The sequence below is a fragment of the Drosophila navojoa genome, chromosome 3 (genome assembly GCF_054131105.1).
Source record: "Drosophila navojoa isolate 15081-1374.11 chromosome 3, UAZ_NAV_1.0, whole genome shotgun sequence".
Lineage (NCBI taxonomy): Eukaryota > Metazoa > Arthropoda > Insecta > Diptera > Drosophilidae > Drosophila > Drosophila navojoa.
Window position 1 is genome coordinate 13,254,522 of NC_142891.1, and position 22,092 is coordinate 13,276,613.

The following is a 22,092-nucleotide window of genomic DNA, read 5'->3' on the forward strand; positions in this document are numbered from 1 at the left end:
AGAATTATTTTGAATTATAATTTTTAATAAATCCAATTAAATTTTTTCATTAATAAATAAATCTCCAGTTGTCTAAGAAAAAAAATCATATATAAACTCATTTAGGAAATTTTGCTATGCTGTAAATATTTTACAAATTAAATATATTTATTCAATATCAAAATTCACTCAAAAATATTCTTTATGTTCATAAATTTACTGCTTGTTCAAAACATAGTATTAATTAAAATTGTAGCGCTGCACTACATAATTCTAATATTATGTAAAAAGAAATTAGAGTAAAATAAGTTTGAGCATTCCATTTTTAAATATAGTATCAAGCTTACTCAACTCTTTTTTTTTTTTTTTTGGCTAGTTACTCCAATAAATGTTCTCAATATTTACAATATTTCATTCTCGATTTTCTTCCTATTTTCCTGTTCATACTGATTTTCTGAGCAACAAGTTTGAGGCACGCACACTCTGGCCGCAAATGCAGTGGGAAAACTTGTACTTTTATTTAGTTTTCTTTTTGCTGCGCACATTTTATGCAACTTATATAAATGGCAGACGACACTTTGGCCACCTCGTCGCACCGCCCAACGCCCATCGCCCACAGCAGCTGCCCGAGCGTTGGTCTCTTTGTATTTTACTCTTCGTCATCGTCGTCGTCGTATTTGGCAAAGATAAAGTTTTGTAATAAAAATGTCTGCTCGTAGACACCGGCAGACACAGTCAGCCAGCGGGCGGGTTAGGAGGTATGTTTTGGGGGGGGGAGCTCTGGGTCTGCTCAGCCCCAGCCAGCCGGGCAGACATTTTGTCTAGCAATTTTCAAGCCCGAAGTGTGTCAGCAACTTTGCCACGTCCTCGACTTCCTCTTCATCGTCGTCGTCGTTGTCGTCCTCGGCGTCGTCGTGAACATGTCCTTGTCCTTGGCCCCCACTCAGACAAACACTTTCTGATATTTATATATACATTAGTTGAGGGTAGGGAACTTTCGCTTTAGTTTTGCGCTGGCTTGCATTTTATACACATTTAAAAGCGAACATTGAAAAACTTGTTGACAGTTATATTTTCCTTACACTTTAATGTGCTGCTTCAGTTTGAGTGATTTAAAAGAAATTAAAGATTTTAGGTACTTAATCTAGTTTGTATCATCGCATTTATCACCAGTTTTAGTTCACAATTAAAAAAGGCCTCACTTCAACTTTTAGTACAGTTTTAGTACGTGATCTAAAAACTCCCACTGACTTAACTTTTCATATTTGATGTGTTCCTATAGTACATACTGATTTTAATACTGACATTCCACGTTCTGAAACCCAAACTTTCCCGTTTGAGTATAGGTTAAGTTTATATTACTTTTAGTACATATTTAGTACACCATCAAAACACTCTGTTTTAAAGTTCGATATTCCTTTGAATATATTTATTTGTTGTAGTTTTTTGCTTGTTTCTTATTTTTGGTAGCATTCAAATTTCATTTTTAAGAACTTGCATTTTATAGCAACATTTTAGAACACCTTATAAAGTGCAATGCCTGCTAAATTCTTAAGCATAAAAAATATTATAATATGTTTTTTTTTTTATAATATTTAGGCTATTTACAAAGGTTGCGATTAACATAAGAACATGTTCTAAAATGTAATACATGTATATCTTTTGTTTCGTTCATACGTAAGTTTGAAACGTTTCGTTCATGAATAATGTGCTGTGTACTATAAATATTTGTGAGACATCCCTTAAACCATAATGTTTTTAGTACAGCCTGACATTGGGTTGCCGAATTTAGAACATATACAATTACAACTCTATATTGAAAATCCCCAAGGCAACCCAAATGCTGTCTAAAAATTGCATCAATGAGATTGATTTCTTAAGATGAGAGTCTGCGACATGCGAGTGATATGTGTCTGATAATTATTAAATTATATAGATACTCTAACAAATATATATAGATTTATATGGTGAAATCGCCTAAATGGGAAATGCTAATATGCTATAACTTCTAGAAGTTAACCCCAATATTGAATACAGCCCACTACGCCTTGCGTCTGATGCCCATCAGACAGAGCACAAAGAAGATTATCGTCCAGCCGGCCATAACTAGAAAGCCGTTATAGACCTTCTCGTGGGTGATGCTCCAACCTTTCTCGATGACATTTCTAGCCGATATTGAGGGTATAGTAAATGGCAATACCATTACCAAATCCTGCAGGAATCGCGGCATGCTCTCCAACGGCCACAGGAGACCTACACGAAAAACCGGAGATTAGAGAAATGTCTATTAATATACAGAGATAATGTTCATTAAATAGGCGAAGACCTACCGCAGAGTATAATCATGGGATAGAAAGCTCCAGTGGCCACAAAATTAGCCTCCGTGTGCGATTTGCAGAAGACTGAGATGAAAAGACCTGCCACAGAGATAATATAATACAAATTAGTTCCATGGCATTTCTATAGCTAAGCGTGTTTATCTACCAAACAACATGCCGCAGAAAGCAGTCAGCGTTAACAGTCCTATCAGCGTAGTCGTATCTCCATTGTTGTACGTATCGAATACGATGCCAATGTAGACGATGACCTCGAACGACTGTAGAGCCATGATAATTAGCTGCGTCAGCAGATGAGCCCACAGCATTTCGGTGGCCGAAACACCAGCCAAGAGGGTACGATCCCAGATGCCGTCCATGCGCTCCGAAATAAATACCGCTGCCGTCATCAAAGTAGCCAAGAAAAATACCATGCTAAATGGGAAAAAATATATTATATAGTTGCAAAGAAATTTAGTTAGTAAGATCAAGCAGTGTTATTGATCCAAAGTTATACTAATCGATATCTTTATTTACCAATAGATTCGATTAGGTTGTAGTAAAATTATATTAATTAAAATTTAGGAGATTAGAAAATATGAGAGTAAATGTTGGGGTGAACGGGCAGACTTATGTATGTATATATCAATAGGGTTCAATCAGTTTCCGAGTGGGTAAAAAAGTTTTGTTTTGAGACTGAAAAAGTGAGTCGGAATTATATAGAGAATATATTCATATTTAACGGATAATTAGATTAGTTTGTTTCTCTAATTATACAAATGGAGGTAAACGAGTTATACAAATTATCATAATCGATAGTTATTAAGTTGCTTAGCGATATTTTTCAAGTGTTAACGAACAACTTATATCGATTAGTCGATAATAAATACCTGCTGATTCTCTTTTATACTCACGTCATAACCACTCCAGGAGCACAATACTGTTGAAACTCAATGTCCGTACTGCCATAGATGGGATCCTGAAACTGTACTGGCAACTTAACCAAGGCAGCCGATACATTACACTCGCGAACGACGGTGTTCATAAATGCACTAAACGTGTCCCGAAGTTTGCGCTGCATGAAGTAGCCAACTTGTTGATCTGTAAAGGCAATTGAGCGAGGACAGCATGAAATGAGATATGATTTTGTATATCCCATGGATAGACTCACCGGTCATATCGATGTGGACAACAATTTCGGCATTGTCAATAGCACCATCCGAGGCATAGATGCTATCCTCGATAAACTCGTAAACCGAAGCACTGAAGTTGTGAGAGAAATAGATGTAGCCCACAGTGTTGGCTTTTCTGGCATCCGCATAGGCAGCCTCCTCTGAGGGATAATACTTTCTTGTGGCTATATCGTCGCCCAGTTCCTGGATGTAGCGACAGGAGAGCTTATTGAAGCGACAGGTATCGTTGACGGTATAAATGGTCTGCAGGCTCTCGTCGAAACACTCGGAATAGCTGTTCACTTCGCCGGAATAGATGCCCAGATCAAGATTTTTGGGTGTTTTGCCAATGGCCATATAAAAGCAGGATAATTGTATGATGGGAAACAGCATCATGAAGATTATGCCACTAAAAGAAATAAAGATCATACTATAAGAACTGCAAAGATCAGTAATTGCAATCAGCACTTACGAGGGCTGTCTGAACAGTTGCACAAAGTTCTTGGTCATCATCGCCTTGAGGCGTCCTTTGGTCGTAAAGAATATCTTCTTGCGATTCTCGTTCTGCGGCTCCACATAAGGCAAAGGCGGCTTTTCAGCCGCCGGCTCATGCGCATCGATCACTTCCGTTGGCAGCGGGACTGCAGCGGGTAGTGTCGGACTTTTGCCCTGACTCATAATCTCATTCAGCTGGTCTTCATTGCCCTGACGCTGGCTGAGTATGAGGAAAGCGTCTTCAATCGATTGGGTGCCGAATTTGATCATGATATTGGTGGGCGTGTCCTCAGCCAGCAGCACGCCATTGCGCATGAGACCGATCTGGGGAATAAATAATCAAATAATGTAATAAATGAAATTTAAATAATTGAAAGTACATGAGTAGCTAAAGCTAAAGTTGAGAAATGGATTCATAATATTATAAAATAATAATCTATATCTTTAAGGCGAAGATACCGCTGGAAGACCGGGAGTATCGCCATTATATTTTTATTTATCAAGCAGTATTTGAGTGATAATTCTATAGTCTTCATACTAATACCTTAGCTGATTACTCTGAACAGGAAAACTATAAAGAGAAGTATATGTATATATATACTTAATGAACGATGCTGACTTAAGCCTTTCATGTGCGCTGTCATAATTCTTAATTGAATAATTGTTTATAAAAAAAAAAATCCTAAAACAAAAATGTTTATTTTTTGTGGACTTGAACTTACGTAATTCGCCTGCTTGGCCTCTTCGATATAATGTGTGGTGATAATCACAGCCAATTTGCTATTTCTAGTCGTTTCCACCAGAAAGTCCCAAATTCTACAATAAGAAGAAACGTATTTAGCTATATACGTATACCTGGGAAGCATAAGGGCACTGAACTTACTTTTCGCGCAGCATGGGATCAAGTCCGACCGTGGGCTCGTCGAGAATGAGCAGCTCGGGATCGTGTATCATGGCACAGGCGAAAGACAAGCGGCGCTGTTGTCCTCCGCTGCATTGCTTGATCATTTGTCCTGCCGACGGCAGTTGCAGCAGGTCCTTGAGTATCTTGAATTTCTCCCGAATGCGTTCATCTGTCAGGCCATAGATGCGCCCAAAATAGAAGAGAGTCTCCTTGACGGTCATCTCCTCGACCAGCGCGATCTCCTGTGGCATGAAGCCCACGCGAGAGCCCGGCACACCGCTGCCCGGCTCGCCGGGCTTAACGCCCAATACGGTGACCTCGCCGCCATTGAGATTCCGCTGGCCGACAATGCAGGAGAGCAGCGTTGTCTTGCCGCAGCCCGAGGCGCCTAGCAGGCCATAGCTAAAGAGAGATAGTGAGAGAGAGAGAGAGTGAGAGAGAGTGGGGAGAGGTAAGAGTTATTGACTGATTCGGGTTTCATTATGAATGCCACTCACATGGAGCCACGCATGACGTTCATATTCAGCTGGTTGAGCACAATCTTGGGATTCTTTTTGGAGCCATAGTACTTATAGCCATTGCGCACTTCAACGGCCGCCATTTTGCTTGTGTGTGTGTGTGTGTGCTCTCCTCTCTTCTGGGCTCTCTCGTTCGCTCTGACGTCGCTAATGTGCTGTATGACAGAAAAAATGAATGAATGAAATGAGTATCGGATAATTATTTGCGTCAATAAATCTATAAATGGCTATGTATTTTATTGATTTCCATTGCTTTATGACAGACACGTGCCAAGGCACACAAAACGCTGGGGCTGCCAAAAAATAAAAAAATAAAAATAAAAATCAGAAATTGTTGCTGTCCAAGACCTAAACCTAAACCTGGTGCTAAAATCTTAGCACTCGGCGCATTGCAAACACTTGAAGAATGCCAGAAAGTGAAAATTAAGCCAGCTAACTTTAACTCAGTTCACAGAGTTCAGTGCCCCTTTATATTAGGTAGATATCATAACTGATATAACTATTATGACTTTTCACACATATTTGTTTTTAATATTTCGATTTCAAAGTCTGCTTAGCTAATGCGAACTGAACTTTGTCTTGTTTCCACGTGCGGCGCGTTTCATTAACCTTTGTTTTTAGCGATAAAAGCTTTAGAACGATTCTGGCAATCATAATTCTTGAGAGCTAATAAAGGGAGGGCAGCAACATTCATTTTTCGTTGATGAACCTTGTGTGAGAAATTATTATATATTAGCTTGGATCACTCTCTCAATAGAATTCGACTTTATAACTTAGACAAATATATGAATATAAGACTAAGAATATATATAAAGAAGAATATTTATAAAATATTACAGTTAATAATCGAGCACTTAAACAACTAAATATTAAATTCATATTTATGCTACTTATAATTTGACAATTTGAAATATCATTTGGATATATTTATACATTACTTATTATTTAAAAATATTTTATAGAAAAAAAAATTTAAAAAAAAAATAGAAAAAAAAAATCATATTTTGCTAATAAAAATATTGTAAAATATTTTACAGTTCATTGATAATATTGATAAATTATTATTGAATTATAAAATAACATCTGATAATAAATATTTAAATTTAATTTTAAAAATTTTTTTGATATTTTATATTTAATGAATTAGCAGAATAAAATTCTACATAATTTTATATTTGATTTTATTTTATATTAAAATTTTTATTATTGTTACTATATATTAAAAACTCCTTTTTAAATTTAATAGCAATTCTTTAAACTTATTTGATATATAACACAGTTTAACTATTTATTTATTTTTTAATTTGAAATAAAATAAAATTTAAATAGATACTAAGTATAACATGTGTATATAGAATTAACTATTTAAAAATTGAAAATATTCTAAAATCATTCTCAAATTATATTATACATTAATCCAATGAAATGTTATAAACCTTCATATTTTGTTCGAAAAATGTATATATAATTACTATTCAAATTCAATATTTAGCTACACTCAATTAAAACTTGATATTTTGAGCTTGCGAATACAGCTTGGGATTTTAATTATTGTTTGCACGCACTCAAACGCTCGGCTGATAATACAAACGCTGATTAGCCCAATAATATTCAAACAGAAAATGGACTCGGTTAAACAAGTATACTAATGAAGACTGTAAACGAATTGTTAATTTATGGAAAATTAGTAAAACATTATAAGTTCTATGGGTATTATTGTTTGTATTATCAGTTTCAATATGTACTTTAGAGATGCATAGACGTATTACTAAGCGGCTTGGCTAGCCCCATTTGTCTGGCTGAAGGTCATATTCGTAATATTGTGTTTACCAATATGAATTAGCCGTACGAATTCGCTAATAAAGGGCAACGTAATGAACCTTTCCAGAACGAACCTTCAAGCTGTCAACTTGCATGCGGTTCATTGAAGTTTTGTGGCCGTCAGCAAAGCAAAGTTTACAAAGAAAAGTAAATAAATAAAATCGTTGAAACACTTTAAAGCAAAACTCGAACAAATTTCATAAGTACTGACAATGGCTATACATGCGCTCAACACAATGTGTACAAGTGAAATTTACTTAGCTGACATTATTTATGCATGTCTGTAAATGCAAATTACAAAGGTGTTCAGAACGCGCTTCGCTCGGACAATGACAATACGGAAAAAAAAATGGAATGACAATGTAATGTGCGCGCGCGCGCTTGAGAAGACAAAGCGTCTTGAATAACAAATCGTTAAAAAAAACAAACGAATAGCCAAATGCACACACACATACTGAGATATATACTCACTCACACGCAAACAGTGATAGTTGTGCATATATAGACGCATTCCCACATATCTGTACTTATAATTAATGTCAAGAAAATGCACTCAGAATAAGCAAATCAAGTTTGGTGAATAGCACGCATAAGCAGAACTGTTTAGTATATATTTCCTTTGGAGAAAGGGCAGCGTGCGGGCTGATGCTATCAGATATGCCTCACAGCGCACATATGAATCATAGCAAAGCTCTAGAGATAATATAGACAACTAACTATTGTTAAATTTGCCAATTAGCGAAAAGCAATTAAGATGTCAGTGTTTATTATGCTGAAAATATTAAATATTTAAAAGAATACTCAACCAAAGGGAAGTTCATTTAAATGTTGATCTAATGGCAAAGAGCAATAAATAAGCTTTGTGAATTTCGATAATATTATATTTAATTTTATTGTATGCGATTAACTTTTTTCTAAAACAGAATTGTTGCAATATACGAATTTTAAAGGCATTTTCTTTCTACAAATTATATTTTTAATATTTTCATCAAATATTTTCAAATAATTTGTATTGTGTTATAATAACTCCCTTATTATGTTTTTTATAGACATGCATTTAATGTAAGAAAGGTTTAAAATGTATTAAATCTTTTAAAAAATATAATATATAATAGAAATATATTAATTTTCTTGTTATATTTTACTTCGGCTGCACCAAGTAAACAGTTTTCTTAACAGCCTCAATTATGTGCGATACAGGCTTTTGCCATGTAATTAATGTAATTCGCTGCTAAGCCAAAGTCAATTGGCAACTCCTGTTCAAATAATAATGGCCTCGTTGTTAGACTTTGACCCAGTTCGATTGCCAGCTCATGTTTAGCCGAAATCCGTCATAGAGCCAATTGCCATTTACAAAACAAATGTATTCAGCTATAGCTCTCTTGTATCTTTGCATCTCTAAGATACATAATCAAATGAGCCGGCTAACTAGAAAAACAACAATACGCACTCACACTCGCTCACAATATGCCCATAAAACGTTCGAAAGTCAAACTTGAAAAACATAAAAAAAAATACGCACAAAAAGAGTGAAAAAAATTGAGTAAGGTTAGTAACACAAATTCGTGGTCATAAATTTTCGTATCTGTTGTTGATGTTGTTTTATTTGCTTAACATTGCGGCAGATGACGCAAAGGACAACAATTTCGGAGCTGATATGGTCTTAACCCTAAAAGAGAGGCGCGAAACATGTGAAAATTGCGCTGATTTTTGTGAAATAAACATTAAAAAATACAAAATGTAAACATTAAATGCGAGCATAAACTTGACGTCAGAAATAAAAAAGAAAAAGAAAAGTGGAAAAAACTAAAAACGTTTTAGTTAGACTCAGCCAAGTCGACAATTAATACTCTTTCCTAAAAGCTTTTAAGTATTTAATAATCTTTTACATATGTTAATAAGTAATAAATATGCTAATAAATTCTCTTAAATCTTATTAATGAATATATTTAAATAATATTATATTAAAATATAACAAAACTATCCAATGATAATAAATCTTAATAAATGTTAAAATTTTCTAATGGTAATAAATCTTAGATATTGACTTATTTATACATTTTAAATAACGTTAATCTTCTGTTTTTAAAACCGTTTTTATATAGTTAGCAAATAAGTTAATGCCTACAAGTTTGAATTGTTATTGTTTGTAAGTTTTGCAATAAAAACGACAAGCCATAGCTTATGAGTCATTTAAGTATTATATATATTTATTATATGCGTTTTTGTGAAAAGTTTCTTTTTAAAGAATCGCGCATGATTCACAGACAATATTGACAGTTTTTGCATATTTTCTTATAAAAAATATTCTTTACTTTGCTTTTTCTACTTTTTTCTACGAGATATTATTACCAAAATGTAATCTCTAAAGAAAGAGACATGCAAAACTTTTAAATGACTAAATTGTATAGGAAATGAGCCTTTTGCTTCCTTATTATTTGTTGCCTTAGCTAAATTTCCCTGTTTTACTGCATCAAAACTTCAAGGCTTCCTGCTGCATTTCAAAGACTAAATTTAATTTACCTAAAACTTTAGTTAATTTCAGAATCAAGTAAATTATCAAAGTGAGCTCATAATTGGCCTGGCAAACTGCAATGCCAAGTACTCGTACTCTATGCAAGTTGAAATTTAAAAATTAAAAAAAAAAACCCAAAGTAAAAAAATAATATAAAAATAAGTAAAGCAACACCGAAAACAAAACAACGCCAAGGTTGAGCCAACTGGTTGGGAGCAGCGAGCAGCGAGCAGCGGGCAGCGGGTAGCGGGCAGCGCTGCAGTTGGCGTCAAAGTCGACGTTAAATGTTAACGTCGTAATGCCAATTGCTGTCGCGGCTGTTCCCAAAAATTGTTTGCCATATGACAACGATATACAATATACAATATGCATATATACATATGTGTGTGTGTGTGTCTGTGTGCATTTGCAACGAATTTAATTTGCAAATTTGCAAATCTTGTGCAATGCTTGCGCTGAGTCAAGAAGCCCTGAGCCAAGCGATCGAATGCTTTCTCAGCTGACAGAATAAAGCTGCGACTGATGTATATGATGAGAGACGGGCATGGCCACGCTCATCTATGGCTGTTGCAATTGCATTTAGTGGGTATTTAGATCGTGCAACGTGCAGCAGCAGCCACAACTATCGTGAATTGCTGCATTGGCCGACAGTTGCTTCCTTCTTGCTGTCACCAGCTGGCCACGCGGCTCTCTCTCTCCCTCTTCCTCTCTCTCTATTTTACGCTCCCATTTTATGTCTTTCTCTCTCGGTGTGTTCAATTTCGGTTTGTGGCATGGCCACTTCTTATATAATCCAGCAACAATCATTTCGGCCAAGCTGCAACACCAACAACAACAAACAGCCACGGCAATCAACAGCAACAGCTGTCTCGGGCTAGTTGTGCGCACTGTTTACATCATTTACTCTTTAATAGAGTTTTTGAATTTGAAACTTAAGTGCGATCTGTGTAAGATAAGCATTTGATTTGATTTGGGAATCACAAATAACTATTTGCTAAGCAAAAGAAATTTAATTTTGATTCGAAAAGGGTTTTTAGTATTAGATATTTGAGGTTCAATTGAGACCGGAGATCTTTCTAATGTACAAATTTATTGAAAGGAACTTCGAAATACTTAATTAAATTACTTAAAAATTTAATTTATATTTTATAAATAAAAAAGAATATATATTTTTTGCTTATGAAAATAAAGAGAAATAGAAAGAGAAGAGAAAGAGAAAGAGAAAGAGAAAGAAAAGAGAAAGAAGAAAGAGAAAGAGAAAGAGAAGATAAAGAGAAGAGAAAGAGAAAGAGAAAAGAAGAGAAATGAGAAGAGAAAGAGAAAGAGAAAGAGAAGAGAAAGAGAAAGAGAAAGAGAAAGAGAAAAGAGAAAGAGAAAGAGAAAGAGAAAGAGAAAGAGAAAGAGAAAGAGAAAGAGAAAGAGAAAGAGAAAGAGAAAGAGAAAGAGAAAGAGAAGAGAAAAGAGAAAGAGAAAGAGAAGAGAAGAGAAAGAAAGAGAAGGAAAGAGAAGCCAAGAGAAAGAGAAAGGAAAGGAAAAGAAAGGAAAGAGAAAGAGAAAGAAAGAGAAAGAGAAAGAGAAAGAGAAAGAGAAAGAGAAAGGAAAGAGAAATGAAAGAAGAGAAAGAGAAAGAGAAAGAGAAAGAGAAAGAGAAAGAGAAAGAGAAATAGAAAGAGAAAGAGAAAGAGAAAGAGAAAGAGATAAGAGAAAGAGAAAGAGAAAGAAAGAGAAAGAGAAAGAGAAATCCCTCTAGAGAAAGAGACCTCCCCCTCTCTCTAAAGAAAAGATAAATATAAATATAAATAGAAATATAAATATAATATATAAATATAAATAGAAATATAATATATAAATAAAATCTAAATTCCCTATAAATATAAATACCCTATAAATGAAATATGAAAAATAAAATAAGAAAATATAAATTTGCAATTAATAAAAAGTTTAACTTCAAATTAATTCTATAAATATATTCATATATATCAAAGTCTTCAGTTCCTTATCTTTAGGCCATCTTTAAGCAGCTTCACGATATATTCATAATAATCTCAAAGTAAATGATTTTAATTGTGTTACCAGCTCCAATTGCTCATTGTTGCAAACACATGGGCTTTTTCTTTTATTTTATTTTTTCTTTTTCTTTGATTATAATTTGTGCTATTCGCTTTGCATTTTCTTTAACGTTTTGTTATTTCTGTTTCTTTTGCATTTGAATTTTGTTTCATTTCCTTTATGTGATTATTCTCTGTGTTAGTTTTGCCGTTTTGTTTTTTCTGTGTCATTTCGCATCAGTGCATTATGGACATGTAACAATTTTGTTCACTTGGCGACACAGCTCGAGTAGAAAGGCATGATAAAGCAAAAGATTATCTACAGTGTGTGTGTGTGTGTGAGTGTGTGGCTAGACGATCATCTTACGACAAATGTGGGTTAGGCTAGCGCATGAAGAAGCAATTTGTTTGCCAATTGGAAAAGCCAAGGAAAACCGCTAGTCGCTTAATAGCTAAAGCATCTCCCAAAGCGATCTACTCTGCGCCTTATCAATGACTTTAACTGAAGCCAAAAAATACAAAAATGGTATATATATTTGTGGATATGGGTGTGTAGATACGGTCAGTCATTGTCTGTTGCAATATTTTGCATTGCTCAATCCCGTTCAGCATTCGGCGTTCAGCGCACCCGAGCCATATGCCATTTCCCATATACTCAGGTACTACTGTACGCTCATTTTCGAAATATATGTATATACATACATATATATAATTTTTTTGGTGTTGTGGAAAAACAAACAGAAAGGCAGTTAACAGTAGCAGGGGCAATCAACATTGAGCTGTTGCTGTTGTTGTTGTTGTTGTTGAAGTTCACTCATTTTGCGTCTGTCTCTTGTCTTGTATATACATACATATATATATGTATGTGTGTATATATATTATTTTTCTTTTACTGCCTGTTTTATTGCACTTTTCGACTGCGTAAACAACTGTAAAACAAAGTCAAATGAAACAGTTTCAAATAACTTCTTTGCGCTGGCTTCTTGCTTTGGCTTTTGCTTGGCTTGTTTTATTTTTATTTCTTGTATATGCTTGGCCAATAAGACATACATACACACGCGCACACACACACACACACATTTCACTTGTTGCTGTTTCATGCATTTGCGCACACGCGCCAGCCCGCGTAAGTTTGTGTCTTAAGTCTTTCGTTTAACATTTTAAATTTTCGTTGTTTTTTTGTTTCTTCTCTGTTTTTTTGCTTAAGAAACTACTGCAAAATAACAGCTGACTAATTTAAAATGCGGAAATTTTGTTTTCGCCCAAAAAACTTGAGTTTTTAAATATTTTTTAATTTGATTTAAAATTTAGTTAATTCAACTGTTTGTTTCAAAATCATTCACATTTTGTTCACTTGTATTTCTTTTTTTCAACTTTAGCTGTCTTAAATTATCTTTCTGATGATTTCATAAACGCTTTCCTACCATGCAGCGCTCTTCTAACCAACTTCTCCTTGAGCACGCGCCTCTGTTTCAATTTTCTTCAGCTGTATTCGCTTCTGTGTTTTTTTCTGTGCTTTTTTTTTTGTTTTTGTTTTTTGCCAACCGACTGCCAAGTTTGGCCGCAGCGCGTAACGTTTTTTGTTTTTTGGTTTTCTTCTTTGCTTTCTGTCTACGTTAACGTGTTGGCATGCGCTTCAGCCAAGTGTCGCGGCCAAGCTTCGTTTATCGACTGAGCGCAGAAAGCGAGCACTAGCTCGCTCGCAAGCTCAACGGCTCAGTTCACCCACAAAAGTTGAGCTACGCAGCTTTCGCGGCGCTTTGTCGTCGCTTTTCAAGCGGCAAACAAAACTAAAATAAAACGAAAAAAAAATGGTTTTTTGAATTGACATTTGAAATAGAAAAAAAATTAAAGAAAAAATTTATAAAAAAAAAAAGTTAATAAATGCGCAGCACAAGTTGTACTTTTTTTTCTTCATTTTTTTGCATATCTAAGAGAACTTGTTGAATCACCTGAAGAATTTTGAAAGTAATTAACATTTTATACCCAGTCATACTTGAAATATTTATGGTATATAAGAGTTTCAGATGATATTATACTCTAAGAACTCTTAGCTAAACGTAGCTAATCTCATCGCTTGAGCTTATGCACATATTGAACTTATTTAACATGATTTCAAACTATTTCTTTACAGGTATGCAAATGTTTGATAGTAATTATTATTCAATGGTGAGTGCCTCTTTGATTGTCGTCTTAAGTGCGCATTTAATAATTTATATAAGGTCTCATTGCTAGCCTAACAGACCCTAACTGAACCGAAAACCCTCCACAATTGTTTTTCAGTCAAGTTTAGATTATTTTTAATGTTGAATTGTTCAATTTAGAATTGTATGCTTTGCGAATTTCGTTTCATATGACGTTCGTTTCATATGATTATTTCAGTGCTCGCTTGCTTCTTCTTCCTTCAACTAGAATTATTATTGACATGCAAAACATGAAGCTCAAAAAGATTATTCTAATTAAATCTATTTAACGACATCATTTAGGTTTAGTTGCTGTTGATCTTTTCCCAGACCAGGCGACTCCACGTTCAAATTGTTATGGCGTGTGCTTAGCGTAAATCTATTTGTGAGGAGCAAAAGCCAAGTCTATGAGGAAGCCAAAAACAATTTGTTATTCGTTCCTTAGCCTCTGAATAGTTGAACTCAAATTTGTTATTATTTAGTTAGTTAGTTCAACTAGAACTTGAGTCTGTTGAGATTTTTTATAATGAGCCAAAATAGTTATGAATAGACTTTAAGCTAATAACCGATCTCTGAGGCAGCCTTATATTATTACAGCATCAATGCCTATTCAAAAATAGATGAACTTTAGTATTTGAGGTTAATAATTATAATTAAAAAAAAACAAAATAAATAATTTAAATTCGGAATTGATTTAGGTGTAGACAAATTGTTTGTTTTGCTATTCTACATCCGCTTTTTTAGGTTTACATATGCATATTTGACAATGTTTTGCTTTGACACTTGCCTTATCCGAGGCGTCCGAGCGTCTGTCAGAATTTATAATTCTATAACTGATTAGGCATAGAACAACAGCTGTTCGCTCTGGTAACACTTTGCTCGTCTGAATATAGATATACAGCTGTTTGATCTGGTAGTCAGCAAAGTCATATGAATATTAATAATTCTCAGTAAGTACAAGTGCAAAGAAAAAAATTTTCAGTCCGATCTGCCACTGGATTTAACAGAATGTGTAATCCTTAACAGATTTTTTATAGTTACTCTATAGAGAATCGTTTTGTATATCGAAATGAGGCAGCAATCAGTTCCTAGAATTATTTATTGCTTTTAATTAATTTTTATATTAATTATGGTAGTCTTTAATCTGTCTTGAGCAATTAGTTTGTTGTTTCTCTTAATTCGCAGCCAGCGTCTTGTATTTTCTCTAATGCATATTTATAATCCTCAAGCTATTTTGCTTCACTCTGCTCTTCTACAAACTTAATTTATTTTTTAAAATTACTATTTAATTTTTTTTTTTTATTTATTTTAAAATATAAATAATCAAATTCATTAATTATATATTTTATTCTAATATGCTTTCATCTACTTGAGGTTAGATTGCTAAGCTTTCCAATAGGAACTTAAAATGCTCAACATGATTTAGACATAAAGCCCGATATTTGATCTGCGCTTGGCCTAACCAACTTTTCGTGATCTCTCATCTGGTTGGCCCAGTCATAAACTGTTCCTCAATTTGCCAGTTGTTTCGATCTTGCCAATATGTGACTCAATTCAGGTATCTTGCAACGTTTTCCTTTCCAGTTTCTGTGTTGCACTTTGCCCTAATTTGCGGATGGGCATGCAAATTAACCCCATTGGTTTCCCATTTAACCCCAATTTTTCACAACGTTCGACAAGTCGGCTTTTGGTTTTATATCTTTCTACTCCCCCCCTCCTCCTCTTGTTTTATTTTTTGTTTTTTTGCAAAAGCATTTCGAGATGCTTGGGGCCGTTTTGTTTATATCTTGTTATTTTTTGGCTGTTGCTCAAGTTTCGCAAAATGAATTGGTTCGAAGCATATTTCGCTGGCCGGGCCATTGTCTTACCCAAGCATAAAGTTTATGGCGCGACACTCGAATGTTGCGATACGAGTAGTTTAAGCATTAATTTCTATGCAAAACAAGCCAAAATAACACTCACCTTGCAACAGTGAGAGTGCTCTAATGAGAGGAGTGCGCGGCTGCGAGATACCCTGAGTTGAAAAATGCTTTGTATTTGAGTTCTCTAGATGATGTGTAATACATATATGAACTATATAGTACATATATAGCCATATTATACTACATAATATGAATACCTAAAATAATAGCTTTATACGGTATGATAATTATCACTAAAATATAAGAAAAAAAAAATAATAATAATAATAATGTTTGAGTAAATGTATTAAAATAGATAAAAACTTGTTTACAATTCTATATTAATCGAGTATACTTTTAACAAATGCAAGATTTTATTAAAATGCTAGCCAAGAAAATGTAAAGCCAAAATTACGTTTCTTAAATTTTTTAAAATAAAAAAATGATATCAATATTGTAAAATTTAGTATAAAAACCTAGCTCAGATGAAGCCGGATGCATAGCGATAGTCACTTAATATTTAAATCTAAATTTTAGTTAGGTATTTTTATGCCCCAATCGTGCCCTAACTAGTATACCCTTTTCCTCCACTCAATATGTCATCGTGGCATAAGAAGAGCGCTGCAAACACTCAAAACTCGCGAGTCGCACGATTTCTGCATACATCGCTCTCTCGCTCTCTTTCACTCCCTCTCTCTCTCTCTCTCTCTCTCGCTGTCTGTCTGTCGGGCAGCATCAAATGTAGCCACAATTTTGTGAACTGGCACTTCTTCATTGGTCTTCAGCTGTTGCCCTCCCTCGGCTGATTCGCTTTAACATATATATTTTCGTGTTCAAGGCCAAGCGCTGGCGCTTTCTTTTACAATAGCCGACCTTGACGCAGCAGCGACTTGAGCAAGCGTCAGCGATTCGAGCACTCCCTCCAACTCGCCCTCTCCCTCTCGCTCGCACGCTCGCTCGCTCACTCTCCCACTGTCCGTCTCGCTCTGCTCTTATCAAAGAGCCAACAATGAACTAACCCACTTAGAGTCTGTTGGCCCAGCGCTCACCTGCTCGCCGTCCGTCCGTCCGGCTGGCTGGCTGGCTGGCTTTATTGATCAGTCCGCGGTCCGAGCAAACAAATAGCCGCGTTTAAGCAGACGAACTTTTAATTTTGGCTTAGCCGAACACTGAAATGTCGCAAAGTAGTTTTTATTTTTATTTTTATATATTTTTTTTAAATATTATTTTTGCTGTCTGTTGTTGTTGTTGTTGTTGCTGCTGCTGTTGCTGGTTGTGCAATTGGTTAACTAGCCCGCCTCTGCACAACTGACGCACTCTTTAGGGTCAGTTGCCCTTAATTGAAAGTAGATACGTTCACTATGACGATCTGTTTGCCAGTGCTAATGATTTAAGTTATTGTCAACAAGTTTAACAATGTTAATGTTTAACTGAAATTAATAAAGGTCATTTTAGTTCAAATATTATTATTATTATTTATATTTATGTATTTATATATTTCAAATACTTTTCATGTTGGCCTAAGCATAAATGAAAATTTTGAGCTAATACCTTTGGAATTTATATTAAAAAAAAAAAAAAAAAAAAAAAAAAAAAAAAAAACACTAATTTATTTCTATACTTTCCATTTAAAAAAAAAAAAAAAAATTAATTATTCTATATTGCTTACCTAAAGTAATTATATACCTTATATATTTAATTAATACAAAAAACTTAAACGCAAAAATAAAATATTTAAAATAATTATCAAATCCTTGAGAAACAAACTAATTTGAATTGCTATGCTAACTACTTTAATTTTTTATAGAGCATCCACTGGCTCTTCGAGCTCTTGTCCTCTCTGCATGCATGCATCCCTAATTGCTGTAACTTCAACATAAACAAAATATGAGCAAATGAAAAAAAAAATGCAACTGCGTTGAGCTGAGCTTCTCTTCAAATTGATTTACAAACTGTCTCCCTGTCCTGCTCTCTGTAAGTCGCTCTCTCTCGCTCTCTGTAATTGGCTCTCCCGCACTCGTTCGCTCTTGCTCGTTGAGTTGCTCTTCAGTTGAGTCTTCTCTTGGCAATAGCAGCGAGGTTATTGGGTTTTGTAATACCTTATGGGTTTATTGAGCTATTGTCGCCGTCTTTCAAATTAATTGCAATCAATAATGCAGTAAAAATAATAAAAAAAAATCTAATAATTTTTTTATGCATTTTTAATCTTACTATAAGTTTTTATATACTTTCGTGTGTCTGAGAGTATATTAGTTCTGTATAATTTGTATTTGTTTGCAGCTAGAGGCTTGAACTGTTGGCTCTATACCTTTTATATATTTTATTTAATAATTTTAAAGACAATCTCCGATGAAATATATTATATTCATATTATATTATTATTATATATAATATATAATAAATGATTCGTTATTAGGCTCACATTAATAACACATTATTCATATGATTTTATTTGCCCATTTTGCTTGTAAAGTTTTAGTGTTTGTTGTTTAATCTCTTCGTATTCATCGCATTTCCTCTGCGCGTTCTTTTCGTGTCGGTAACTTGTTTTGCAGTTGATTTAAATCGAGCGTAATTAAATATTGTTGGTAAATTAATTTTTAATTGTTTTTTGAGTTGTGCCTTTTGCGTTATCTTTGGCGATAGTTTATATTTTTATTTTTATTTGTTCATTTTTGTGGCATCAAAATTGTTTAGCTGCATTTTTGAATACTATTGCCTCTTTTTCAAGGTTGAATTTGACAAACAAACCAATTATTATTATGTAAAAACTTGGGCAATTAAATGAGAAGTTGTTTAATGGAATCAAGTGTTGTTTTTCATATAAATTCATCAACTACTTTAAGAGCCTCGCAAACCTTAAGGCATGTGATTTGCAAAAGCTATTAATGAGAAAGCTTTTCCCTGCAAATCAATTAAAATATTTGCAAATTACGTTTCGTTAACTCATTTAACTGCTAATTTGCAGCAACAAAAATCACACCTGTGATTAGGAAGATAGGCAACTTTATGCAACAGTCTGGCAACGCCAAATCAAGCTCTCTGGCTGCAAAGCTTCGCTCAACTCTTAAGAAAACAAGCTCTTAAGCTGGCTTGGCAACCGTTTATAAGAAAAGCAAACAAACTTCAATAAGAATCTCGCCATACGAGATTGAATTGAGCAACGCAACATGTTGCGAGTGAATATCAATCGAACTGCATCAACATGTTGCCGCAACAGTACAACTCGTTTGGGCAACATTGTTGCTGCGCTCTGCTGTCGGGCAACAAAGTGTTGGCCACTTAATGAGTCTCAATTAGTTTAAATGAAATGAAGCTGCGGCATTTTGATAGACTGCGTAGACGCGCCACAACTCCAACTGCGAAGCGTTTATTTAATTGAGTTTCATTTAAAATGCGCAAACAGTTGCGGAATGCGCCATGGAATTTCAGGAAGATAATTTGACAAACCAACTGCGCAATAAATGCAGAAAGTCTTGCATAAATTATAAACTGCAGTAGAACTTACGATATGCGTCCATTAAAATACCCGATAAACATATTGTAACAAGCCCTAAAATATGCTATGCAAATAAGCAAAAGCATTTATTTAATGTGTGTAAATTATTACTAAAGCTGTGGAAAAGTGGACTTAAGTGCTCGCTTAACAATCGCCCATAAATAATTTATGACTACGAATATGTAATTTGTAAACAATTATAGCTCAGCTTAATTAATTGAAGCATTTAAATTATGCATTTAGTTCAATTTAATAATACTTAGAGTGGAAATCTATATATAAATTTAAATATTATATATATGGATTGTATATATGAAAAATATAAATATTTTATAGTTTTAATCTATTGGGCCAATGTTCATTGACTTCCCTCTTAAGGTTCACATAACCGTATGCCTACCTCAAGGGGAAATCATCTTCATAGCAAACACCCTGTATGAATGTTCTGGATTGCCGTCAACCCCACGCACAGTCGCCACATTAAACTCGGGTCCAGAACTCAAGACCCCTAGTGTTATAAAACGAAAAAACCCCCAACCTATTAGATTAAGTGCGTCGAGAATTTTAACTTTTTTAGAAGGTTTCAGCAGTAAGCAGTCAATGATCTGCCGAAACTGCGCGGCATCAGTTGTGCCGCTCTGAACGAAATTGAAAATCAAGCTGAATTCATAGAGAATAAAATGTTTGGATTTAAGCTGTTGTTGTTGTTGCTGTGGCAGCTGTTCTACCTCAGCTCAGCTCGGCCGGCTATTGAGAATCACTCGACGCGCCTGCTCGAACGTCACGGAGTGAAGCGCGTTGACTTTCGCTTGGCGAGCCAGGAGGAGGGCCTCTACTACACCGAACTGGACACCGCCATGCGCGATATCCTGCTGCAAGTGCGGAACTTGTCGCAGCAGTCGGTGCTCACACAATTCGATTGGATACGGGCGAGAAACGTTGAAGCCGGTCGCATGCAGCTGCCGGTGCTGCAGAGCGCACGATTCCCCTGTGATCTGAGCGCGGGTCGATCGCCGGCGATACCCAACGATGTGAGGCAACTGCGTCCCGGCGACATTGATATTGTGGCCACGTGTGGCGACTCCTCCAACTCGGGCACGGGCATTCTGGGCCTGGGCGAGCTCGATGCGTACGTGGAGTATCGTGGCTATGCCTATACGGGCGGCGGCTTCGAGACGTGGCGCACGGCTCTGACGCTGCCCAACATACTGAAGCTCTATAATCCGGGGCTGTACGGCTATGCGGCGGGCCATAGCCTGGGCGCCGATGTGAATGTGTCGCGGTTCAATCTGGCTGAGCCGATGCTGAACATTCAGGATCTGCCATTTCAGGCGCATGTGCTGGTCGAACGTTTCCGCCGAGATCCCAGGGTCAACTTGCGGGAGCACTGGAAGCTGCTCAGCATTCAGGTGGGCGCAAATGATCTCTGCTCGGAGCTGTGCCACGCACCTAGTCCGGAGCACTTCCTTCGGGTCGTCGCACGCCAGTTGCACGAGACGTTCCGCATACTCAAGGAGCATGTGCCGCGATTGCTCATCAATTTTATCGTACATCCGGACATCGATGAGCTGTTGAGTCTGCTCGCTCGAATTCCGCCCAAGTGTGCTCAGCGTATGCCCTATTTCTGCTCCTGCTACAACAGCTACAATAACAGGACATTGTACGATGCTGCGAAACGTTTTCTGCACCTTCAGCTCTCCATTGCCGCCCTGCCCGAGTTCCGTAGCGCCGACTTTGCCATTGTGACCCATGGCATACTGAGGAACATCAGCAGCTTGTGGTCTGAGCAGCGCTTCATGGATAGGCATTTCTTTGCCAACGATTGCATCCACTACAGTCAGCTGGGCCATGCTGTGCTGGCCAAGCAATTGTGGAATAATATGGTGGGGCAAGCGGACCTGACCTCGGTGGAGGAGTGGCGCAAGCCCTTCAAGCATTTTCAGTGCCCCACTCTAAGCAGTCCTTATTTGAGAACTGAAAGTGATGTATTCTAGAGAAAGCGAACTTGTTTGTATAATATTTTGATTGAGTTAGCAACACGCATTATTTACTCCACACATTAACCTAGAACTGAACCCATTTACGTATACTTTTGTTTATAATTCATTTATAAATGAAATGTTTAATTATAATGTGTATAATAATAGACATATGTAATAATATTCTATGGGGATTAAAATTATAAGTACTTAGAGCCCATGAGCTCAGCTGCTGACTTTTTGTAAGCTTTAATTAATTTTTTGAGGAATGCGAAACGATTTAGACCTCCAAATGATAAATGAGAACCTTTTAGAGGACGCAGAAAACATAAATGAATCTTCAAAATTGCGGATGACAATCTGATGATCAAGATGATGATCAATTAGATATTCCAGTCTACTGGCATGGCATTGCTCTTGTGCTTTGCTTTCCGTACGAATTTGTGGTTATAAATCCTCGACTTTACTTCAACCAATAGGAGATTCTGTATTGCCTCGAGGCAATTGTAATATAAATTAAAGTAATCTATATATATATATATATATATATATATATATATATATATATATATATATATATATCAGGAGCAATATGTTGTGGAGCTTCCCATTAATACCTTCACGCACGATCGCCCCACACCTGAGTCATTGCAGAAGTGCGCTTTAAGCTAGAGCTTTGTGGAACAGCATGCTGAGCCCAGCCGACTTCAATAACACACAGTCCTTCTGTGTATTTTATGACTTGACAGCGATGAGCAGCAAT

General features: G+C 35.7%; 3 protein-coding genes across 3 annotated transcripts in view; 2 read left to right on the forward strand and 1 right to left on the reverse strand.

Moving 5' to 3' along the window:
* Positions 1–22,092, forward strand: part of LOC108658277 (neuroguidin) — a 68,503-nt gene that overhangs the window by 12,972 nt on the left and 33,439 nt on the right. The gene's annotated exons all lie outside the window — the stretch shown is intronic.
* On the reverse strand, positions 1,852–13,455 carry LOC108650038 (ABC transporter G family member 20). Its single transcript, XM_030388963.2, has 10 exons — positions 13,192–13,455; positions 5,363–5,538; positions 4,845–5,267; positions 4,684–4,777; positions 3,939–4,285; positions 3,466–3,875; positions 3,209–3,395; positions 2,464–2,729; positions 2,310–2,396; positions 1,852–2,232 (listed from the first exon to the last, which is right to left on the reverse strand). The coding sequence occupies exons 1-10, from the start codon at positions 13,192–13,194 to the stop codon at positions 2,021–2,023; spliced, it is 2,205 nt and encodes a 734-aa protein (XP_030244823.2). The 5' UTR covers positions 13,195–13,455; the 3' UTR covers positions 1,852–2,020.
* LOC115564533 (phospholipase B1, membrane-associated) lies at positions 19,741–21,539 on the forward strand. Its single transcript, XM_030388964.2, has one exon. The coding sequence runs from the start codon at positions 20,031–20,033 to the stop codon at positions 21,342–21,344; it is 1,314 nt and encodes a 437-aa protein (XP_030244824.2). The 5' UTR covers positions 19,741–20,030; the 3' UTR covers positions 21,345–21,539.